The 18,695-nt window shown below is 44.5% G+C and overlaps 1 protein-coding gene across 1 annotated transcript; it reads right to left on the bottom strand.

Moving 5' to 3' along the window:
• Window positions 1–399: 399 nt before the first annotated feature.
• On the bottom strand, window positions 400–1,916 carry LOC124692016. The gene has a single exon (XM_047225314.1). The coding sequence runs from the start codon at window positions 1,839–1,841 to the stop codon at window positions 642–644; it is 1,200 nt and encodes a 399-aa protein (XP_047081270.1). The 5' UTR covers window positions 1,842–1,916; the 3' UTR covers window positions 400–641.
• Window positions 1,917–18,695: the final 16,779 nt, after the last annotated feature.

Below are 18,695 nucleotides of genomic sequence, written 5' to 3'. Positions count from 1 at the left end.
AAATTTCACTTCTAATATTCATTGCATATGTACAGGTACAGCTACATGGTGCATACTGTAGCTGTTGATAGTCAGTGCAGTACAAAGATGGTGTGATGTTGCTGAACGGATGGTTTAGAAAATGGACAGGACTGCTGAATTCATAAGCTATTTTTCTAAATAGTGACGTTGATGTATAGAGGCATGCAACAAGCTAGGATCAGTGGCTAATTCAAGAGAGGGAGGAGAGTAAGCACTTCTTGGATTATCCATTTTCTCTTCTTAGTCCTGATCCTGATTGCAAAAGCAACTTCTTTTAATTTTCTTCCTGGAATATTTCTTGAGCCAAACAATGAACACTTCCTCCAAGCTTCAAAGTATAAACATCAAACTTCTTGTTGTTGACTGTAATCAACCTAATTAAAAAGAAGACATGCTACTTTTTTTTTCAGAATTGTATACCAAACCCAATGTTCAATCAGTAATGAACACTTCCAAGTTCAGAGTATAAACATCCACCTCGCTGTGGTTGGCTGTAATGAATCTACACTAAATGGCCATGGGGATCTGCTATTGTTCATCAGTAGAATGAGGTTGTACAGTGGAGAGTATACACACCTACCTACGCACGCGGGCCTCCAGGATCTTGTTGTAGTCACTGTTCAGTGGTCGCCGGCACAAGCAGAGTCGTACGCATCGGCGAGGCCCGGGATGCAATCCTCGAAGGGGGCAACGAACTTCTCCAAGAACTTGTCTTCCGTCGGCGCCACCACGTTGAAGAAGCACCGGTCTTGCTCGATCAGCCTTCTGTTCTTGAGAAGCTTCACCACGAGATGCCGGGGCCTGAGCCTCCTCTCGAGGCTGTACATGAGCAGCACCGACCGGCGCGCGATGTACTGCGGCGCCAAGCCGACCTCGTTGACAAGGAAGTTGGCGTTGCGGCGGAGCCTCTCTTGGGAGGCGACCAGGATCCTGGGCGCCTTGCTGATGGCCAGGCTCACCTCCTCCTGCGACCACCCGAGCGTCTCCCTGAGGACGGCGATCTTGGCGTCCACCTTCTCCGGGCCGATGCAGCCGGCGGTGGAGATGGCGTGGCGGAACATCTGCGAGCCCGGGGACACGCCGAGCTGGATGGCCCGCCGCACGGAGTCCTGGACGTACTCCGGGTGCATGGTGACCAGGCGCGGCGCGGCCACGAGCAGCTTGGAAATGTCACAAGCACTTAGGCCGCATTGCTTGAAGAAGGCGACGTTGGGCTCGACCACCTTCTCGAGATCGGAGGTGAGGAGCCAGTAGTTCCAGTCGCTGGCCTGGAGGAGCCTCTCTGGGGAGCCGAAGAGGGGGAGCCAGAACTGGACCTTGGAGACGAAGCTGCGGCAAAGGAAGTAGCGGCCGGCGATCTTGGCGAGGCGGGCGATCTGGGAGTGGGAGAGGCCTAGGGCGCGGAGCTCCGCGGAGATGGGCGCGAGGGAGCGCTCGATGCGGGCGCAGAGGATGCGCGGGTTGGAGGCGACGGCGGCGGCCACCTCCTTGGGGGAGAAGCCGAGGGCGTCGAGGAATGCGAGCACGGCGTCGGCGTTGGCGGGGGACTTGAGGTGGGCGAGGTTCTTGGAGGCCTTGAGGGCTTGCGGCTGAGTGAGGTGGCAGTTGGCGATGAGGTAGTCCTCGACGGCGAAGTTGTTCTCCGGAGTGGTGGCAGCGGCGGCAGCAGCAGCGACGGCGTGGGCGAAACGGAGGCGGAGGCGGCAGCGGGAGGGGAAGTGAACGGCGGCGAGCGGACCGGCGGCGAGGAAGAGGATAGGCATGGGGGAGAGGAGCATGGCGGGGTAGGGGAGGAGACGTGGCGGTGAGGGAGTGGCCATTTTTTTTGACCCGGTTGCGTAATCCGCAGCCGCAGCCGCTAGCGGCAGCGCTGTACCATCGTCTACACTGCGCTCGAGCTCGCGCTCCACTGGATAGATAGGTTTTCCAAGTCTACTGTAACGTTGGATCGGGCCAGCCCCAGAGTTTTAAGTACGTAGTATGGTTTTGCAAGATTAGAATAAATTTTATTACTTCCCTTACATCCATATTACTTAATGCTAATATAGATGTATGTAATATATTTTAGTTGTAGATACACTTATTTTAGCATCAATTAGAATGGATCAGGGAGAGTATATGAAAAAATGTCATAAAAGAATTAGAGTACGAACTGTTGGATAATTAGGCACAATTTCCATGATTAATTTCAGAATATAAAACATAATGACAGCAACTACTAACATGTGAAACTCGAACATACTAAATGCATTAATCAACATGAGTAGCAGATAGCCAGCAAACGGTAAAGCATCCATCGCTAAACAGATCGAGATATGTCGCACGTACCGATCTGGTGGAGGTGGCGGTGGAGGTGTAGCAGATGATGTCGCAGCAGTAACGTTGTTGATGACAACGTTGTTGACGACATGGACGACGGGTCGAAGTAGACGACGTTGAAGATGACGGTAGGCAGCACCGCCCAACTTGGACGGAAGGCGACCCGTGATGAAGAGCTTGACACTACTAGGAAAAGGGCTATAGCTGCACGGAACAGTGCCGGCGCACCATCATTGACGCGCGCCGGTGGCAAAATACCGCCGGCGAGCCATGTTAGGCCGCGCCGGCGAAGAACCTATCGCCGGCGCACAAAAAAATTTAGTGCGCCGGAATAAAATTCGAAGAGTTCTCGTCGAAAACGTAAAATCTGGGCACCTTACCCCCGCGCACCTCTATGGTGGTGCGCCGGTGGTAGACAATTTACCACCAGCGCACCACCATAGAGGTGCGCCGGGGGTAAGGTGCCTAGATTTTTCTCTCCACCCCCCCCCACCCCCCCACCCCCCGGAATCGGCTTTTCAGTTTTCAAAAAATAAAATAAAATGATAGAAAATTGAAAAAATAAAATCCTTTGAACTGCCCATGTATTATGTAATCTAGCTTTCATGAAAATTTAAAAAAATGAATTTCGATATATTATGCAAAATGGCGCCATCTTTCGGTAAAACGGGTTTTCTGGTTGCATACGACCTCCGATGAAAAACTTTTTTATATCAAAATCGATCTATGCGAAATTTCCTATTCGAATTTAACTGCCTACGGCCCGTTTGGAGAAAAAATGGATTCGTCATTTGGAAAACAGAAACAGGACTTTTTTGAGATTTAAGATTTGGGAGAAAAAAAATAAAAAAATTACCCCCGGCGCACCACCCTACTTGGTGCGCCGGCGGTAACCCACACTATATAGTCAAGCCGGCCCTCATCCCTCTTCTCCTTCCTCACTTCTCCCCCTTCTTCTCTTTCCCTCCTGCTCTTCTCCTTGCAATACTCACCGACGGCCTCCGAAGACGACTACTACTCCGATGACCTCCTCCTACTCCGGTGAGCTCCTCCTCCTCCGGTAACCTCCTCCACCTCGGGACTCTACCTCCATCTCCACCTTCTCCTTCTCCTCTTCCACCACCTTCACCTCTGGCCATCTTCTCCTCCTCCTCCTCTTCCTAAACCACCACCACCTCCGGCCTTATCCTCCTCCTCCTCCTCCTCCTAAACCACCACCTCCGGCATCATTCTCCTCCTCCTACACCGGTGCGGCAACGACGACAAGGCAACGCACGGCCACTTTTTTGAGGACCCGAGCTAGATGAACCCGACCTAGATCTAGATCTAGATCTAGATCTTGATCGGGCTTTTTTTTGAATTTCGAAAAAACATACCGCCGGCGCACCAGGCCTGGTTCGCCGGGGATAATTCATGTTGCTGCTGGCGCACCTGCTGGTGCGCCGGCGGTAACTCATTACCACCGGCCTGTTCCCACCGGCGGGCTCTGGTACGCCGGCAACAGCCGTTTTTGTGCGCCGGCAATAAGGCTTTTCCTTGTAGGGTGACCAGTCGCGCAGAGCGCTTCCCAAAAACCTAATTCACCCTCTCCCGTACAGGATCGCAAGGACGAGTGGTTCCGGAGACCTGCTCTCCCGTTCGCCGATGCACGTCGGCGCGCGGGATGGAGTAGGCTACGATGGCGGTGCAAGCAAAGAGAGGTGGAAACCCTAACTCGTGTATTCAGTATGTTTCCGCGGTAGCCGGGCAGGAGATTATATAGGCTCGGGAAACCCTAGACAACGTGGGCCACGCCCACGTCGCACGAACGTTTCAAGTCGGTTACAGATAGCCCACGATCCGGGAGCGACCCGAACCGACTAACTGCGACGCGTCCGTCTAGGACTCTGTTCGTTTTCTTGAGCTGCAAAAAGTAAGGAAAGTCTCGGCTCGAGGCTCAATCCACTCACCACGAGCGTGGCGCGCGCGTCGTGACGTGTCGAGACGAGCGAGCGAGGAGGAGGAGGAGTGCGCGTGTAGCACTCCTATTCTCACTCACTTACTAGTGGTGGAACAACCCACCTTATATGGTTTGCTTGCAAGATCTCCATGACACTGCGCCACCTCCAAAGGTAAATACATACCCACTTGTGGCGTACAGATCAGCTACATCTGGGATCCAATTCGAATCACTATATTGTGGTGACCCTGCATACCACTGCATGTTGTAGTATGCCAGTCGTTGATATAACATTCACGAAGTACCATTCCGCAAATATTACATCCCTCAGAGTAGTACAACAGAACATAGCAGGGTCCATAACTCATTCACATATTATTACAATTAACATACACATGTCGTCTTGGAGCTCCTCTTGGGTCCTAAGAGGAATACTCCTGGGTTCGAGGTGAACCCAACTTAGCTTACAACATAGGAGTCTCATTAACTAAACATTTATTGCCTCGAGCAGCTAAATACTAAGAGTTCGGGCTGCTCGGCTACTACTACTACTACTCTTGGATATCTCTAGGCTTATTCTTCTCCGGAAGCCTCCCCGGATCCGTAGACTATGAGGTAGTCTACGCCCTCGATACCTCCTGAGAGGTCTGGTTCTTCATAGCTGATGATCTCGGCTTCTTCATTGTTGTTGTAGTCCTCCTCCAGACAATTCAGACAATCTAAGCATGGGATTTAAGAGTGGTATGAGTACGAGCGTACTCAACAAGTTCATTATAGATAAGAGGTGTTTAATGCACTAGCTACGATATTAGACCAGAAAGTCTAATACCAATGCAAGTTTTGATAAACATTTCTTCAAGAGATTGCTTTTATTTCAAAGAGCTATGTCCGTCGGCCTTCACCGGTTTACTAGAACTTCATGGAGCTCCTTTCCGGCCGCGTTCGCAGTTCCTTATCCCGGAACGAGGAGTGACGGGTCACGGTTCTTTACACTCTGCGAGAGGTGTGTTGCTTTACCCATAAGAGATCTTAACCTTGGTACCAACCGGGCAGCTTTCCCGTCCACACTTCCTTCGGTGTGAGGCCACCGTATAAGGTCTAGCCAATCATGTTCCTCCGCTGCCTCGCACACCCACCCTTTGTTGCATACCCCGACCACCAGGTCCTCGTCGGTCCTCTTACACCAATTAAGGATGGACCCCGACCACGACAACGGTTTGGGACTCGTTAACCAAACTCCTTCGCCGTAGCTGCAACCCATCATAGACCACTTACCGTGGGGAATTAGAATGGGATCCCCACCCCACCGCTTGCCCAACTCTGGGTCAAGTGTCTACGGTAAGCGCATCCGTTGATGTACGAGAGGTGGAAACACTTTTGACTACTCCGTCCCACTCCGGATCTTATGGTTAACACGGGTATTACGGCACAAGAATCATCGGCGACATTTGTTGTTTAATCCTAGATGGATATTAACCCTTGCAATGGAACCTCCACCATTTCAACACAATCCATGGTTCCATTGCCCACCACATAGTCATATTCATAGTTATGAAAGTAGTGGTTTTGGTTTTTATGCAATAGTGATAACCATAATACTTTGCAAGTAATTTGATAGAAATACTCAAATGACATGAGCAAGTGATGAACTTGCACGAACACCGCAAAGTTTTGCAGTTGGAAGGTGTGGACTGACCCTTGTCCTCTTGTTCTGAAAAATAGCATCATTGTCCGATAAGGGCAATGGTTAAAGAAGCAATTATGCATGATTCCATTTTCAGGGTTTGTTCCCCCCTTCCGATGTCGTTATTATTTCATGTAAGAGGTTAATACTAAGAATAATTTGGAGATTCTTGATTTAAAGTAAAATACAACCTTGAAATGTTGTCAAGGTGTTTTTTTTTAAAGTCCAAATGCATTAATGGACTTATTTTCATTATTGAAAATAATATGTGTGATTTAAATGGTTATTTAAATCATCAAATGAAGACTTATTCTTAGTTGTCTTCAAAAATTCCTTTTTGTATTTTATTATGATAGAGAATTTTATGCTGATCTATTTTCATATTTTTAATTATTTTTTTAGAGCTATTTTCTATTTTCTAAAATTCTTGGAAACACTCATTTTAAATGGGTATTTTGGAAATGTCCAAAATACCCCTCGGGCCCACCTGTCAGGTGACCGAACTGGTTAGGTTGGACCAGCCCACTGGGCTCGGTCCAACCGACCCAGTCGCGTCTTCTTCCTCCCTCACTCTCTAACCCTAATCCCTTTCGGCTCCCGCGACCAAAATCGCCTCCGCCGCCGCCGCTTTATTTCCGCCGCCTCCGGCCGTTGCCGGCGATGAGGTGCGGCGGATCTGAACCGCCACACGACAGCGCACCAGACCCTCCGGCTCGATTTGTTCATCGTCTCCTTCGTCGCTCGCCCCCGTCGCGTTCTCCCGCACGGCCAGGAGATTGCGCGGTGATGTGCTGCTCTCCGGCGACACTGGTGCCGTGACGCCGTTATGGTGGTGATGGGGTGCTCGTGCTCGGCGTCGCCAGGCCAGGCGCGGCTTGGCGCTGCCATGGTTGGCTCGTGCCGCCGTGCCGCCATGGCACACCGTGGTGCTCCGCTCCAGGTACACGCGCCTCCATCCTCTCCCTGCTTCTTCTTCCTCTATCATGCTCTATCATTTGGGCTTGCTGTGCGTGCGTGAGTGCTACTGCTGCGCTTCTGGCTAGCTGCTGCGGTTGCTCTCTTGCCATGGCCATAGCCGTGTCTGTCTTCTTGTTCTAGCTACTGGCCCTTCTGGCCTTAGCCAGTGTTACCCTGGCCACGCCAGTGCTTGCTGTTTTCACTCCTTTCCTGATCTGTGCCTCTATTCTAGTTGCTATGCTTGCCAGATCCTCAAGTGTATTCATTTTAATTGCTATGACTTGATTACAGTGTGCAATTTCTTGCAAATTTGCAAGTGCCAGAGCCATTGTGGCTTATTCTGGTGCTCAGATTTTTGATTATGCTCAATTGATTATCACTTTGGCTTATCTATGTTATACAGTGATGAATTTATATGTTTAGCTGGTGTATTATGATCCAATGATTCATTAAGCATTTGATGTGCTTCTGGATACAATCATAAATCATTTATGTAATTAGCTGTGAAGCAACTGTTGATGAATTGGTGTTGTGTTAGACAAACGATCCATGATTTATTGATAGGTTGGCTCTATCATGAACTGGCATGCTTTTATCAAGCTGCTGATGATCACATGATCATCATTTGCTTGTAAATGTGGTTGTCTCATAACTGTGCCTCACTGTTGCTCTCCCTGTGTTGTGTGTGCATCACACAGGCTTGGCCTGGTGTGTGCTGGTGCTTGTTCAAGCATCAATTGATGTCTGTCATGATCCATTTGATCATTTGCAAGACCCTGGTGCATCAATTGCTTGTCTGTTTCATTTATCTGTTGATCTGGCTTTAATGGATGGATGAATGATGTGAACTGTGATTCAGTGATGATCATTTCAATTAATTTGTTAGGGCTAGCTGGATGCCAACCACTGGTTGGATACCCTAGCCCACTACTGAGAACCTTCTGGTGATGATGTGGTGGTTCTAAGTGTTGGTCGTGGGTTGAGGTAGCCACAGCGTACTGCTGTGATCTTGTCAAGGGTAGCTCCCCCTTCTGTGGCTTGCTCTAGTTGGTGATTGCTTGCTGGATTTGATCAACTGCTCACTGGCTTGATCCAATACTGGACTTCCAGTGGCTTTTGATGTTGAGAAAATATATATAGACAAGGATTTGTCTATAGTCTGATGGCCTAACTAGCTGTAGGTGTTGAGTGTGTGGGCTAGACTAGCTATGAATTCATTCTTGGCTGGATTCCTTTAGTTATGCACTGATTTGCATAACTGATGTTCCCATAGGATGATTACCTAATGGTCTTACCCCTTTTTGCTTGCAGCAAATGGCTTTGTAGCCAGATGATGACACAAACAGGGTATTCTACCCTTCTGTGCTCCTGTGATGCATTGTATGCTTATTTATGAGCAAAACAGGGTTTTGCTCAGGTTGATCTTGTTTATACCTCACTCCAGCTCCTAGATGGTTTGTTGGTGTAGAGGATTGCTTCTGTGTTGTTCTTGTGGTTGATTACTTGCCCTGCTCCTCCTGGTGAGCTTGATTCGATCTTGTGGTGAGTTAGGTTGGTTGAACAACGGTGGTCGTTCATGTGTTCTTGTGTTCTTGGTGACTTACCCCGTTGCTTGTCGATGAATGATCTAGGGTTCACTCTGTTGGAGAGGCTTTTATATGATCTCCCTCTCCATCTGCGGTCGACAACAAGGCACGGCAGCCTGCTGGTGACTCACCAGTTGTGTGTGTGTGGTGTCTTGCATGCACACTCGCTTGTGTGAGCAGCCTATGTGTGTGTGTGCACCGATACTACGAACTTGGCTTGGAGATGATCAGCTCGGCGAGCTGATCCATATCCCCAATCTTTCCTTTCTTTCTAACCTGCCAAGTGGCTATGCCACTTGGCATAACTTGTGTTTGATGTGTTTATGTGCAGGTTCAATAGGATGATCAAATGGGCAAGATGATCTTCAAGCTCAAGATTAGATGATATTCACATTGTAGTATTTAGGATAGATTCATACTTGTACTTTTCTTTTTATTTTCTTTTATTTTTACAATTTCACCAATTCTTGTAATGTGTTGTAAAATTCATTTATTTCCATTAAGAATATTGTAAAGACAATGTATCTTGTGTGTTAATCAATAAAGCTCAAAGTTTTCTCTAATGAGCTTTATTTTACTTTAATTGCTTATATTGTTTATAATTTATATTTTACTTAATGAATTTCCTCACAATTGAATTTATGAGATATTTGTTTGATGTTTGAATTTGAAATTCAAATTCAACTTAGGTTTGAATTCAATCATGCAACTTAAGTTATGATGTAAACTCTCCCCTCTCTTCTCAAAACTCTAATTTGATTAGATGGGAAACAAGTTTGTCGCACTCTCGAAACCCTAACCCTGTAAGGTGTCAAGAGAGAAACTTGTCCCCCTTCGATGCAGTTTTTGTTTAAAAGCGCGAAATTTCCCCAGAATTTACTATGCAATGCACATCCCTTTCTAAAATCTACCCCTCGATCGTCTCTAAACCTGGGATGTTACATATATCCTTCAAGCACAGCTGGATGCCTTGATACGTCCATTTTGCATCACTATTTTATATCGTAATTTGCTGTTATTCATTGATATATTTCATATTTAGAGATGATATTTATGTTATTTCACCTATTTTGCATGTTTCATGATTATTGGAGAATTATTCACCGGAGCGAGGATTACCGCTGGAAAAAGCACCGTCGGGATACGGTATTTCTTAAGATCAACAATTGACGGAAAATATACCGAAGATCTTATTTTCGCGGAAGACGGAGCCAGCCAAAAGGGGAGGCCGAGGAGGGCCGCCATGGGCCCTCCCCATAGGCCGGCGCGGGCCCCACCCTGGCCGCGCCGCCATGTGGTGAGGGGGCCCACGACCCCCCTCGGTCGTCTCTCCTTCGCGTACTTCATCTCCCGAAAACCTTAAGGCGAGAGGAGGCATCGAGAATAGACACAGCCGCCTCTGCGGGGCGGAAAACACCAAAGAGAAAAGAGCTCTCCGGCAGGCTGAAATCTGCCGGGGAAATTCCCTCCCGGAGGGGGAAATCGTCGCCATCGTCACCGCCATCGAGCTGGACTTCATTGGGATCATCATCACCATCATCTCCACCGCCGACACCATCATCACCACCGCTGCACCTCGTCTGCGCTGTAACATCTAGGGTTGAATCTTGATTATTTCATAGGGGAAACTCTCCCGGTATTGATTACTCCTTGTTATTGATGTTATTGAGTGAAACCATTGAACCAAGGTTTATGTTCAGAATGTTATTCATCATCATATCACCTCTGATCATGTTCCATATGATGTCTTGTGAGTAGTTCATTTAGTTCTTGAGGACATGGGTGAAGTCTAAATATTAGTAGTGAACTATGTTGAGTAATATTCAATGGTTTGATATTTAAGTTGTGGTGTTATTCTTCTAGTGGTGTCATGTGAACGTCGACTACATGATACTTCACCTTTATGGGCCTAGGGGAATGCATCTTGTATTCGTTTGCTAATTGTGGGGTTGCCGGAGTGACAGAAACCTGAACCCCCGTTGGTATATCGATGCAGGAGGGATAGCAGGATCTCAGAGTTTAAGGCTGTGGTTAGATTTATCAAAACAATAAAGATTAATCAACTATATGAAGCGAAAGCACGTACTAGACTAAATTCCCGTGTGTCCTCAAGAACGTTTGGTCATCATAAGTAAACAAACCGGCTTGTCCTTTGTGCTAAAAAGGATTGGGCCACTCGCTGCAATTATTACTCTCGCATTTTACTTACTTGTACTTTATTTATCTCGCTATATCAAAACCCCCGAATACTTGTTTGTGAGCATTTACGAGTGAATCCTTCATCGAAACGCTTGTCAACACCTTCTACGCTCCTCGTTGGGTTCGACACTCTTATTTATCGAAAGTACTACGATACACCCCCTATACTTGTGGGTCATCAAGACTATTTTACGGCGCCGTTGCCGGGGAGTGAAGCGCTATTGGTAAGTGGAATTGGTAAGGGAAACTTTTCTCGTACGTGGTGTTTTTATTTCTGCATGCTGCCATAATTCATTATGGAGAGATCTTCTCTTGAATTCCTATTTGGGAAGTCTACTACTACTGCAACGGTAGTGGACGAGGCGCCAAGTGAGAAAGAGATTCCATATAAAATACCTATGAAAATTATTGAACGTGTTGTGGATAACCGCTATGAAGGGGATGGAACTGTTCATCCTGGAGATCATTTATTGTTTCTACATGAGTTATGCGGGTTATTCAAGTGTGCAGGTATTTCAATGGATGAAGTTAGGAAGAAACTATTCTCTATGTCGCTATCTGGTAAAGCGGCGCATTGGTATAAATTGCTGAAGAATGGGAACTCTCTTGATTGGAAGGATATTGTGTCTCTATTTTATTGTAAATTCTATCCTCCAAGTAAAATTCACAAAGAGCAGAACCGCATATATAATTTCTGGCCTCAAGATGGAGAGAGTATTGCCCAAGCATGGGGGAGATTGAAGTATTTAATGCTCAAATGCCCCATTCATGAGCTTCCTGGTAATGTCATCATTGATAATTTCTATGCAAGACTTTCTTTTCAAGATAAAACCTTGTTGGATACTTCTTGTTCTAGATCATTCACATGCAACAAAGAAGAGTTTAAATGGGACCTTCTTGATCGGATTCAGGAGAATACTGAAGGATGGGAGAACGACAAAGGTAGAGAGTCAGGTATAAATTATGATTATGAATGGATTGAAACTTTTATGGATACTGATAAATTTCATAATATGAGTGCTACTTATGGTCTTCATTCTCAAGTTGTTGCAAATTTTTATAAAGCCTTTGCCTCTCATTTTGAATTGCCTAGGAAGAACTTTGATAAATATCATGAACCTTATAAAGACAAAACTGATTCACCTATAGGTAAATGTGCTGAAATTAAAACTGTGGATCATATTCTTCCTGAAGCTTATATTGAAAAAACTCCTTTCCCTGCTAAAATGAAGGAGTATTTTGTTATAACTAGTGTGGTTAATAAAAGTGCAAAGAAACCTATAGAACCTGAGGAGCAAATAAATGTTGAACCTGCTATTGCAATAGTTAAAGATCTTGTGACTGAAAATGTAGAAGATAGTCACATCATTTTCTGTGAAGATGCTTCTAATATTGTTTCACATCCTAGTAAGTCTAAGAAAGCTAGTGTTCCTATGCTCTCTGTTAGAATTGGTGATCATTGTTATTATGGTTTATGCGATATTGGTGCAAGTATTAGTGCCATTCCTTATGAGCTTTACAAGGAAATCATGCATGAAATTGGTTCTTGTGAACTTGAAGATATTGATGTGGTTATTCGGCTAGCTAATAGAGAAACTATCTCTCCTATTGGTATTGTTCAAGATGTGGAAGTTCTATGTGGTAAGATTAAATATCCTGCTGACTTTTTGGTACTTGGTTCTACTGCTAGTAAGACTTGTTCTATCATCTTTGGTAGACCTTTTCTAAATACTTGTGGAGCTATTATAGATTGCAAGAAGGAGAAAATTGTGACAAAATTTGCTGGTGAAACTTATGAGTTTAATTTCTCTAAATTTGCCAAAGTTCCTTATGAAGCTGTATTGCCTAATAATGATTTTAAAGTTGAACAGTGTGCATCCATTGCTCTTGCTCCTAGTAATCCTTTGCAGCAACATTTGGAGCATCATGAGAGTGAAGTCTTTAGGGAAGAAAGGAATGAGCTTGATGAAATTTTCCTTCATCAACCTATTCTTAAACATGACTTACCGATTGAAGATCTAGGTACAACACCACCACCAAAGGAAGATCCTGTTTTTGATTTGAAACCATTGCCTGATAATCTTAAGTATGCTTATATTGATGATAAGAAAATATATCTTGTTATTATTAGTGCTAAGCTTTCAGATTTTGAGGAAGAAAGGTTATTGGAAATATTGAAGAAACACCGAGGAGCTATTGGCTACACTCTTGATGACTTGAAGGGGATTTCTCCCGCTATTTTCCAACATGCCATCAACATGGAAGATGATGCAAAGCCTGTTGTTGAACATCAGCATCATCTAATTCCTAAGATGAAGGATGTGGTAAGAAATGAGGTATTAAAACTTCTTGAAGCTGGTATTATATATCCTATTGCTGATAGTAGATGGGTTAGTCATGTGCATTGTGTTCCTAAGAAAGGAGGAATAACTGTTGTACCTAATGATAATGATGAGCTCATCCCTCAAAGAGTAGTTGTAGGGTATAGAATGTGCATTGATTATCGGAAAGTTAATAAAGTTACTAAGAAAGATCATTACCCTTTACCTTTTATTGACCAAATGCTAGAAAGGCTATCCAAAAATACTCATTTTTGCTTTCTTGATGGTTATTCTGGGTTTTCACAAATTGCTGTTGGAGCTAAGGATCAAGAGAAAACCACTTTCACTTGTCCCTATGGAACTTATGCTTATATGCGTATGCCTTTTGGTTTATGTAATGCTCCTGCTACTTTTCAAAGATGCATGTCTGCTATTTTTCATGGTTTTTGTGAACATATTGTAGAGGTATTCATGGATGATTTTTCTGTCTATGGGAATTCTTTTGGTAGCTGTTTGCGAAACCTTGATAAAGTTATGCAGAGATGTGAAGAAACTAACCTTGTTCTTAATTGGGAGAAATGCCACTTTATGGTTAATGAAGGAATTGTATTGGGACATAAAATTTCCGAGAGAGGTATTGAAGTTGATAGAGCTAAAGTTGAAGCAATTGAGAAGATGCCCTATCCTAGGGATGTTAAAGGTATTCGTAGTGTTCTTTGTCATGCTGGTTTTTATAGGAGATTTATTAAAGATTTCTCTAAAATTTCAAAGCCTCTTACTAATCTTCTTCAAAAAGATGTACCTTTTGTTTTTGATGATGATTGTAAGGAAGCTTTTGAAACTCTAAAGAAATCTCCTAATTGGAACTCCTAATTGGAATTTACCTTTTGAAATTATGTGTGATGCTAGTGATTTTGCTGTAGGTGCTGTTCTTGGACAGCGAGTAGATAAAAAATTGAATGTTATTCATTATGCTAGTAAAACTCTTGATGCTGCTCAAAGAAATTATGCTACAACTGAAAAAGAATTATTAGCTGTAGATTTTGCTTGTGATAAGTTTAGACTTTATATTGTTGATTCAAAAGTTACAATTCATATTGATCATGCTGCAATTAGGTACCTTTATGGAAAAGAAAGATGCTAGGGAAAGACTTATTAGATGGGTGCTTCTTTTACAAGAATTTGATATACATATTGTAGATAGGAAAGGTGCCGATAATCCTGTTGCTGATAATTTGTCTAGATTGGAAAATATCGCTTATGATCCTGATTCCTCGTTAATGATAGTTTTCCAAATGAACAATTAGCTGTAATAAAGGTGAGCTCGCGAGATAGTCCTTGGTATGCTGATTATGCTAACTTTATTGTCTCCAAGTACTTGCCTCCAACCTTTTTAGCTCAGCAAAGGAGGAAATTCTTTTATGACTTGAGGCATTATTTGTGTGATGACCCACACTTATATAAAGAAGGAGTGGATGGTGTTATGCGAAGATGTGTCCCCGAATATGAACAACAAGAGATATTGAGTAAGTGTCATGGAAGTGTTTATGGAGGACATCACGCCGGAGATAGAACCACACAAAAGGTTCTACAGTCGGGCTTTTATTGGCCAACTCTCTTTAAAGATGCAAGAAAGTTTATTTTATCTTGTGATGAATGTCAAAGGGTTGGTAATATCTCTAGACGCAATGAAATGCCTATGAATTATCCTCTGGTTATTGAACCATTCGATTGTTGGGGATTTGACTTCATGGGTCCTTTCCCTTCTTCAGAAGGTAACACTCATATACTTGTTGTTGTTGATTATGTTACTAAATGAGTGGAAGCCATACCCACAAAAAGTGCTGATGGTGAGACCTCTTTAAGAATGCTTTTAGATGTTATTTTTCCTAGGTTTGGAGTACCTAGATATCTTATGACCGATGGAGGTTCTCATTTTATTCATGGTGGTTTTAGAAAAAATCTTGCTAAGTATGGTTTTAATCATAGGATTGCTTCTGCTTATCTTCCGCAAACTAGCGGGCAAGTAGAATTATCAAATAGAGAAATTAAATCTATCTTGGAAAAGACCGTTAATAAATCTAGGAAAAATTGGGCTAGTAAGTTGAAGGAAGCACTTTGGGCTTATAGAACTGCTTATAAAAATCCTATGGGTATGTCTTCTTATAAAATGGTTTATGGAAAAGCTTGTCATTTACCTTTAGAACTAGAGCACAAAGCTTATTGGGCTGTAAGAGAACTTAATAAAGATCCTAAACTTGCTGGTAAGAAAAGGTTGCTACAATTAAGTTCTTTAGATGAATGGAGAAGTGAAGCTTATGAAAATGCTAAACTTTTTAAGGAGAAGGTTAAGAAGTGGCATGATAGAAGAATTATTAAAAGAGAATTTAATGTTGGAGATAAAGTCCTATTGTATTGGTCTCGTCTCAGATTTTTTGCAGGGAAATTACTCTCAAAATGGGAAGGACCATATGTCGTTGTGGAGGTGTATCGTTCGGGGGCAATAAAAATTGGTTCTCTGAAAGGTGATGCCACACAAGTGGTGAATGGACAAAGACTCAAGCATTATATTTATGGAGATTCTTATAATGAAGATATTGATGTTATTCAAGTGGTGACTCCGAAAGCTTTCATCAAAGATCAAATTGATAGTTCTGCAGAGCTCGATTTCGAATAGGTAACAGTTCTGGTAATAAAAAGTCCGTGTTTAACTTTCCGAACAATGTTTCTGCTATTCTTAGAAAATATGAAAAATTACGAGATCGAATCGGAGCGGAAGAGACGCACGAGGGCGTGCCCCCATAGGCCGGCGCGGGCCCCACCCTGGCTGCGCCGCCCTATGAGGACAGCCCCTCGGAGTCCCTTTTCCACACGGTTTCGACCTGGTAGTTTCCTTCTGTCGTGAATTTTTTTACTATATAATCCCCCGGACCCCCGAGGTCCGTATATCGTTTTCTCGTCGTGTTTTGTTTCGAGCTGTTTTCTGCCAGATATTGTTTTCAGATCTAGAGCCACCATGTCTTTGAAGGGGTTCGTAGCATAGAAAACAAAAATTTTCCTACCGCATGACGAATAAAACCAATAGATCTAATCTATGGAACACCCAAGATCTAATCTACAAGATCGAAGCAACGAGATGGAGATGAGACTAACCCTCGAAGATTCCAAAGCCTACGAGATTAATCTCGTTGTTGGTGTAGACGATCGTCCCCGGTGCCTGCAATCCGGCGGCACTTCCGTACTCGGTCGCGCGTACGGTGTCGATGAAGCTCCTTCCTCTCCCGTTCCAGCGGGCAGCGGAGGTGTGGTAGATCTCCTCCAAAGTCCAGCAGCACGACGTCGTGGTGGTGGAGGTGGAGGAAGAAAACTGCAGGGCTTCGCCTAAACCGGAGCAGCGTATGGTGGAGGGAGAGGCGGCCAGAGGAGGAGGTAATGGATGGGGGGTGTGGCCGGCCACCCCCTCCCCTCTTTATATAGGTGGGGGGTCGGCCTAGGGTTTCCCCTAGGGCCCACCTACCCCCTTTGGCCGGCCACATGGGGGGAAAACTCCCCCCCAAGTTTTCCCCTTTATCTCCTAATTTAAACCATTTATTTTAGGAGATAGATCTTATCTCTAGATTTAAACCATTTAAACTAGAGATGGATCTTATCTCTAAGGGGGGGGGCGGCCTAGGCCCACATGTCATGGTGGGTAGGACCCACTATGCCATGTGGCGCCTATGTGGCCTCTCCCGGGGTGGTGGGCCCACTGGTGGCCCTCTAGAACCTTCTAGAAGCTCCCGGTCAAAATCTCGGACTTTTTCCCGAACCCCGGAAATTGACTTCCCATATATGAATCTTATTCTCCGGACAATTCCGGACCTCCTCGTGATGTCCTGGATCCCATCCGAGACTCCGAACTAACTTCGTCTCCATACCATATTCAAATCTACTTATGCGACATCGAACCTTTAAGCGCGTCACCCTACGGTTCGCGAACTATGCAGACATGGTCGAGACTCCTCTCCGAGCAATAACCAACAGCGGGATCTGGAGATCCATATTGGCTCCCACATATTCAACGATGACTTAGTGATCGGTTGAACCATTTACATACGATGCCAATACCCTTTGTCACACGATATTCTACTTGTCCGAGGTTTGATCATCGGTATCACCATACCTTGTTCAACCTCGTTACCGACAAGTACTCTTTACTCGTACCGCGGTATGTCATCTCTCATGATCCAATCATGTGCTTGCAAGCTATTCGAGACGACATTCCACCGAGAGGGCCCAGAGTATATCTATCCGTCATCGGGATGGACAAATCCCACTATTGATCCATATGCCTCAACTCACACTTTCCAAATACTTAATCCCATCTTTATAACCACCCATTTACGCAATGGCGTTTGATGTAATCAAAGTACCCTTCCGGTGTAAGTGATTTACATGATCTCATGGTCGAAGGACTAAGTCAACTATGTATTGAAAACTTATAGCAAAATGAACTTAATGACTTGATCTTATGCTACGCTCATTTGGGTGTGTGTCCATTATATCATTCAACTAATGACACAACCTTGTTATTAATAACATCCAATGTTCATGATCACGAAACCATGATCATCCATTAATCAACAAGCTAGTTATACAAGAGGCTTACTAGGGACTCCTTGTTGTTTACATAACACACATGTATCAATGTTTCGGTTAATACAATTATAGCATGGTATGCAAACATTTATCATAAACACAAAGATATTATAATAACCATTTTATTATTGCCTCTTGGGCATATCTCCAGCAGTCTCCCACTTGCACTAGAGTCAATAATCTAGATTACATTGTAAGGTACCTAACACCCATAGCATTCGGTGTTGGTCATGCTTTGCCCTAGGGAGAGCTTTAGTCAACGGATCCGCAACATTCGGATCTGTGTGTACTTTGCAAATCTCTACTTCACCATCTTCGATGTATTCGCGAATCGAATGAAAACGCAGCTTGATATGCTTCAGCTTCTTGTGTGACCTTGGTTCCTTTGCATTGGCGATGGCACCCGTGTTGTCACAATAAATGACTAACGGGTCCAATGCACTAGGAACCACACCAAGCTCAACAATGAACCTCTTCATCCATACCGCTTCGATGAAGCTTCGAAGCCGCTATATATTCAGATTATGTTGAAGATTTCGCCACCGTGCACTGCTTGGAACTGCTCCAGCTTACCGCCGCACCATTCAATATAAACACGTACCCAGACTGAGACTTGGAGTCATCAGGATCGGTGTTCCAACTTGCATCGGTGTAGCCGGTTACAACGAGCTCTTGGTCACCGCCATAACAAAGAAACATATCCTTAGTTCTTTTCAAGTACTTCGGGATATTCTTGACCGCTGTCCGAGTGTTCCATTCTGGATCACTTTGATATCTCGCTGGTCAAACTAACGAGCATGTGCGATATCCGGTCTAGTACACGGCATGGCATACATGAGAGAGCCTATCTGCCGAAGCATAGGGGATCTTGCTCATCCTTTCTCTTTCATCTGCCGTAGCCGGACCTTGAGTCTTACTCAAGACCTTACCTGGCAACATAGGCAAGAACCCTTTCTTGCTTTCATCCATTCTAAACTTCTTTAGAATCTTGTCCAGGTATGTACTCTGTGAAAGGCCTATTAGGCGTCTTG

This window comes from Lolium rigidum, chromosome 2 (genome assembly GCF_022539505.1).
Source record: "Lolium rigidum isolate FL_2022 chromosome 2, APGP_CSIRO_Lrig_0.1, whole genome shotgun sequence".
Lineage (NCBI taxonomy): Eukaryota > Viridiplantae > Streptophyta > Magnoliopsida > Poales > Poaceae > Lolium > Lolium rigidum.
This window is presented reverse-complemented; position numbering and strand designations above follow the sequence as displayed.

Coding starts and splice junctions, on each gene's coding strand:
- LOC124692016 (XM_047225314.1), bottom strand. CDS start 1,841: ATGGCCACTCCCTCACCGCCACGTCTCCTCCCCTACCCCGCCATGCTC.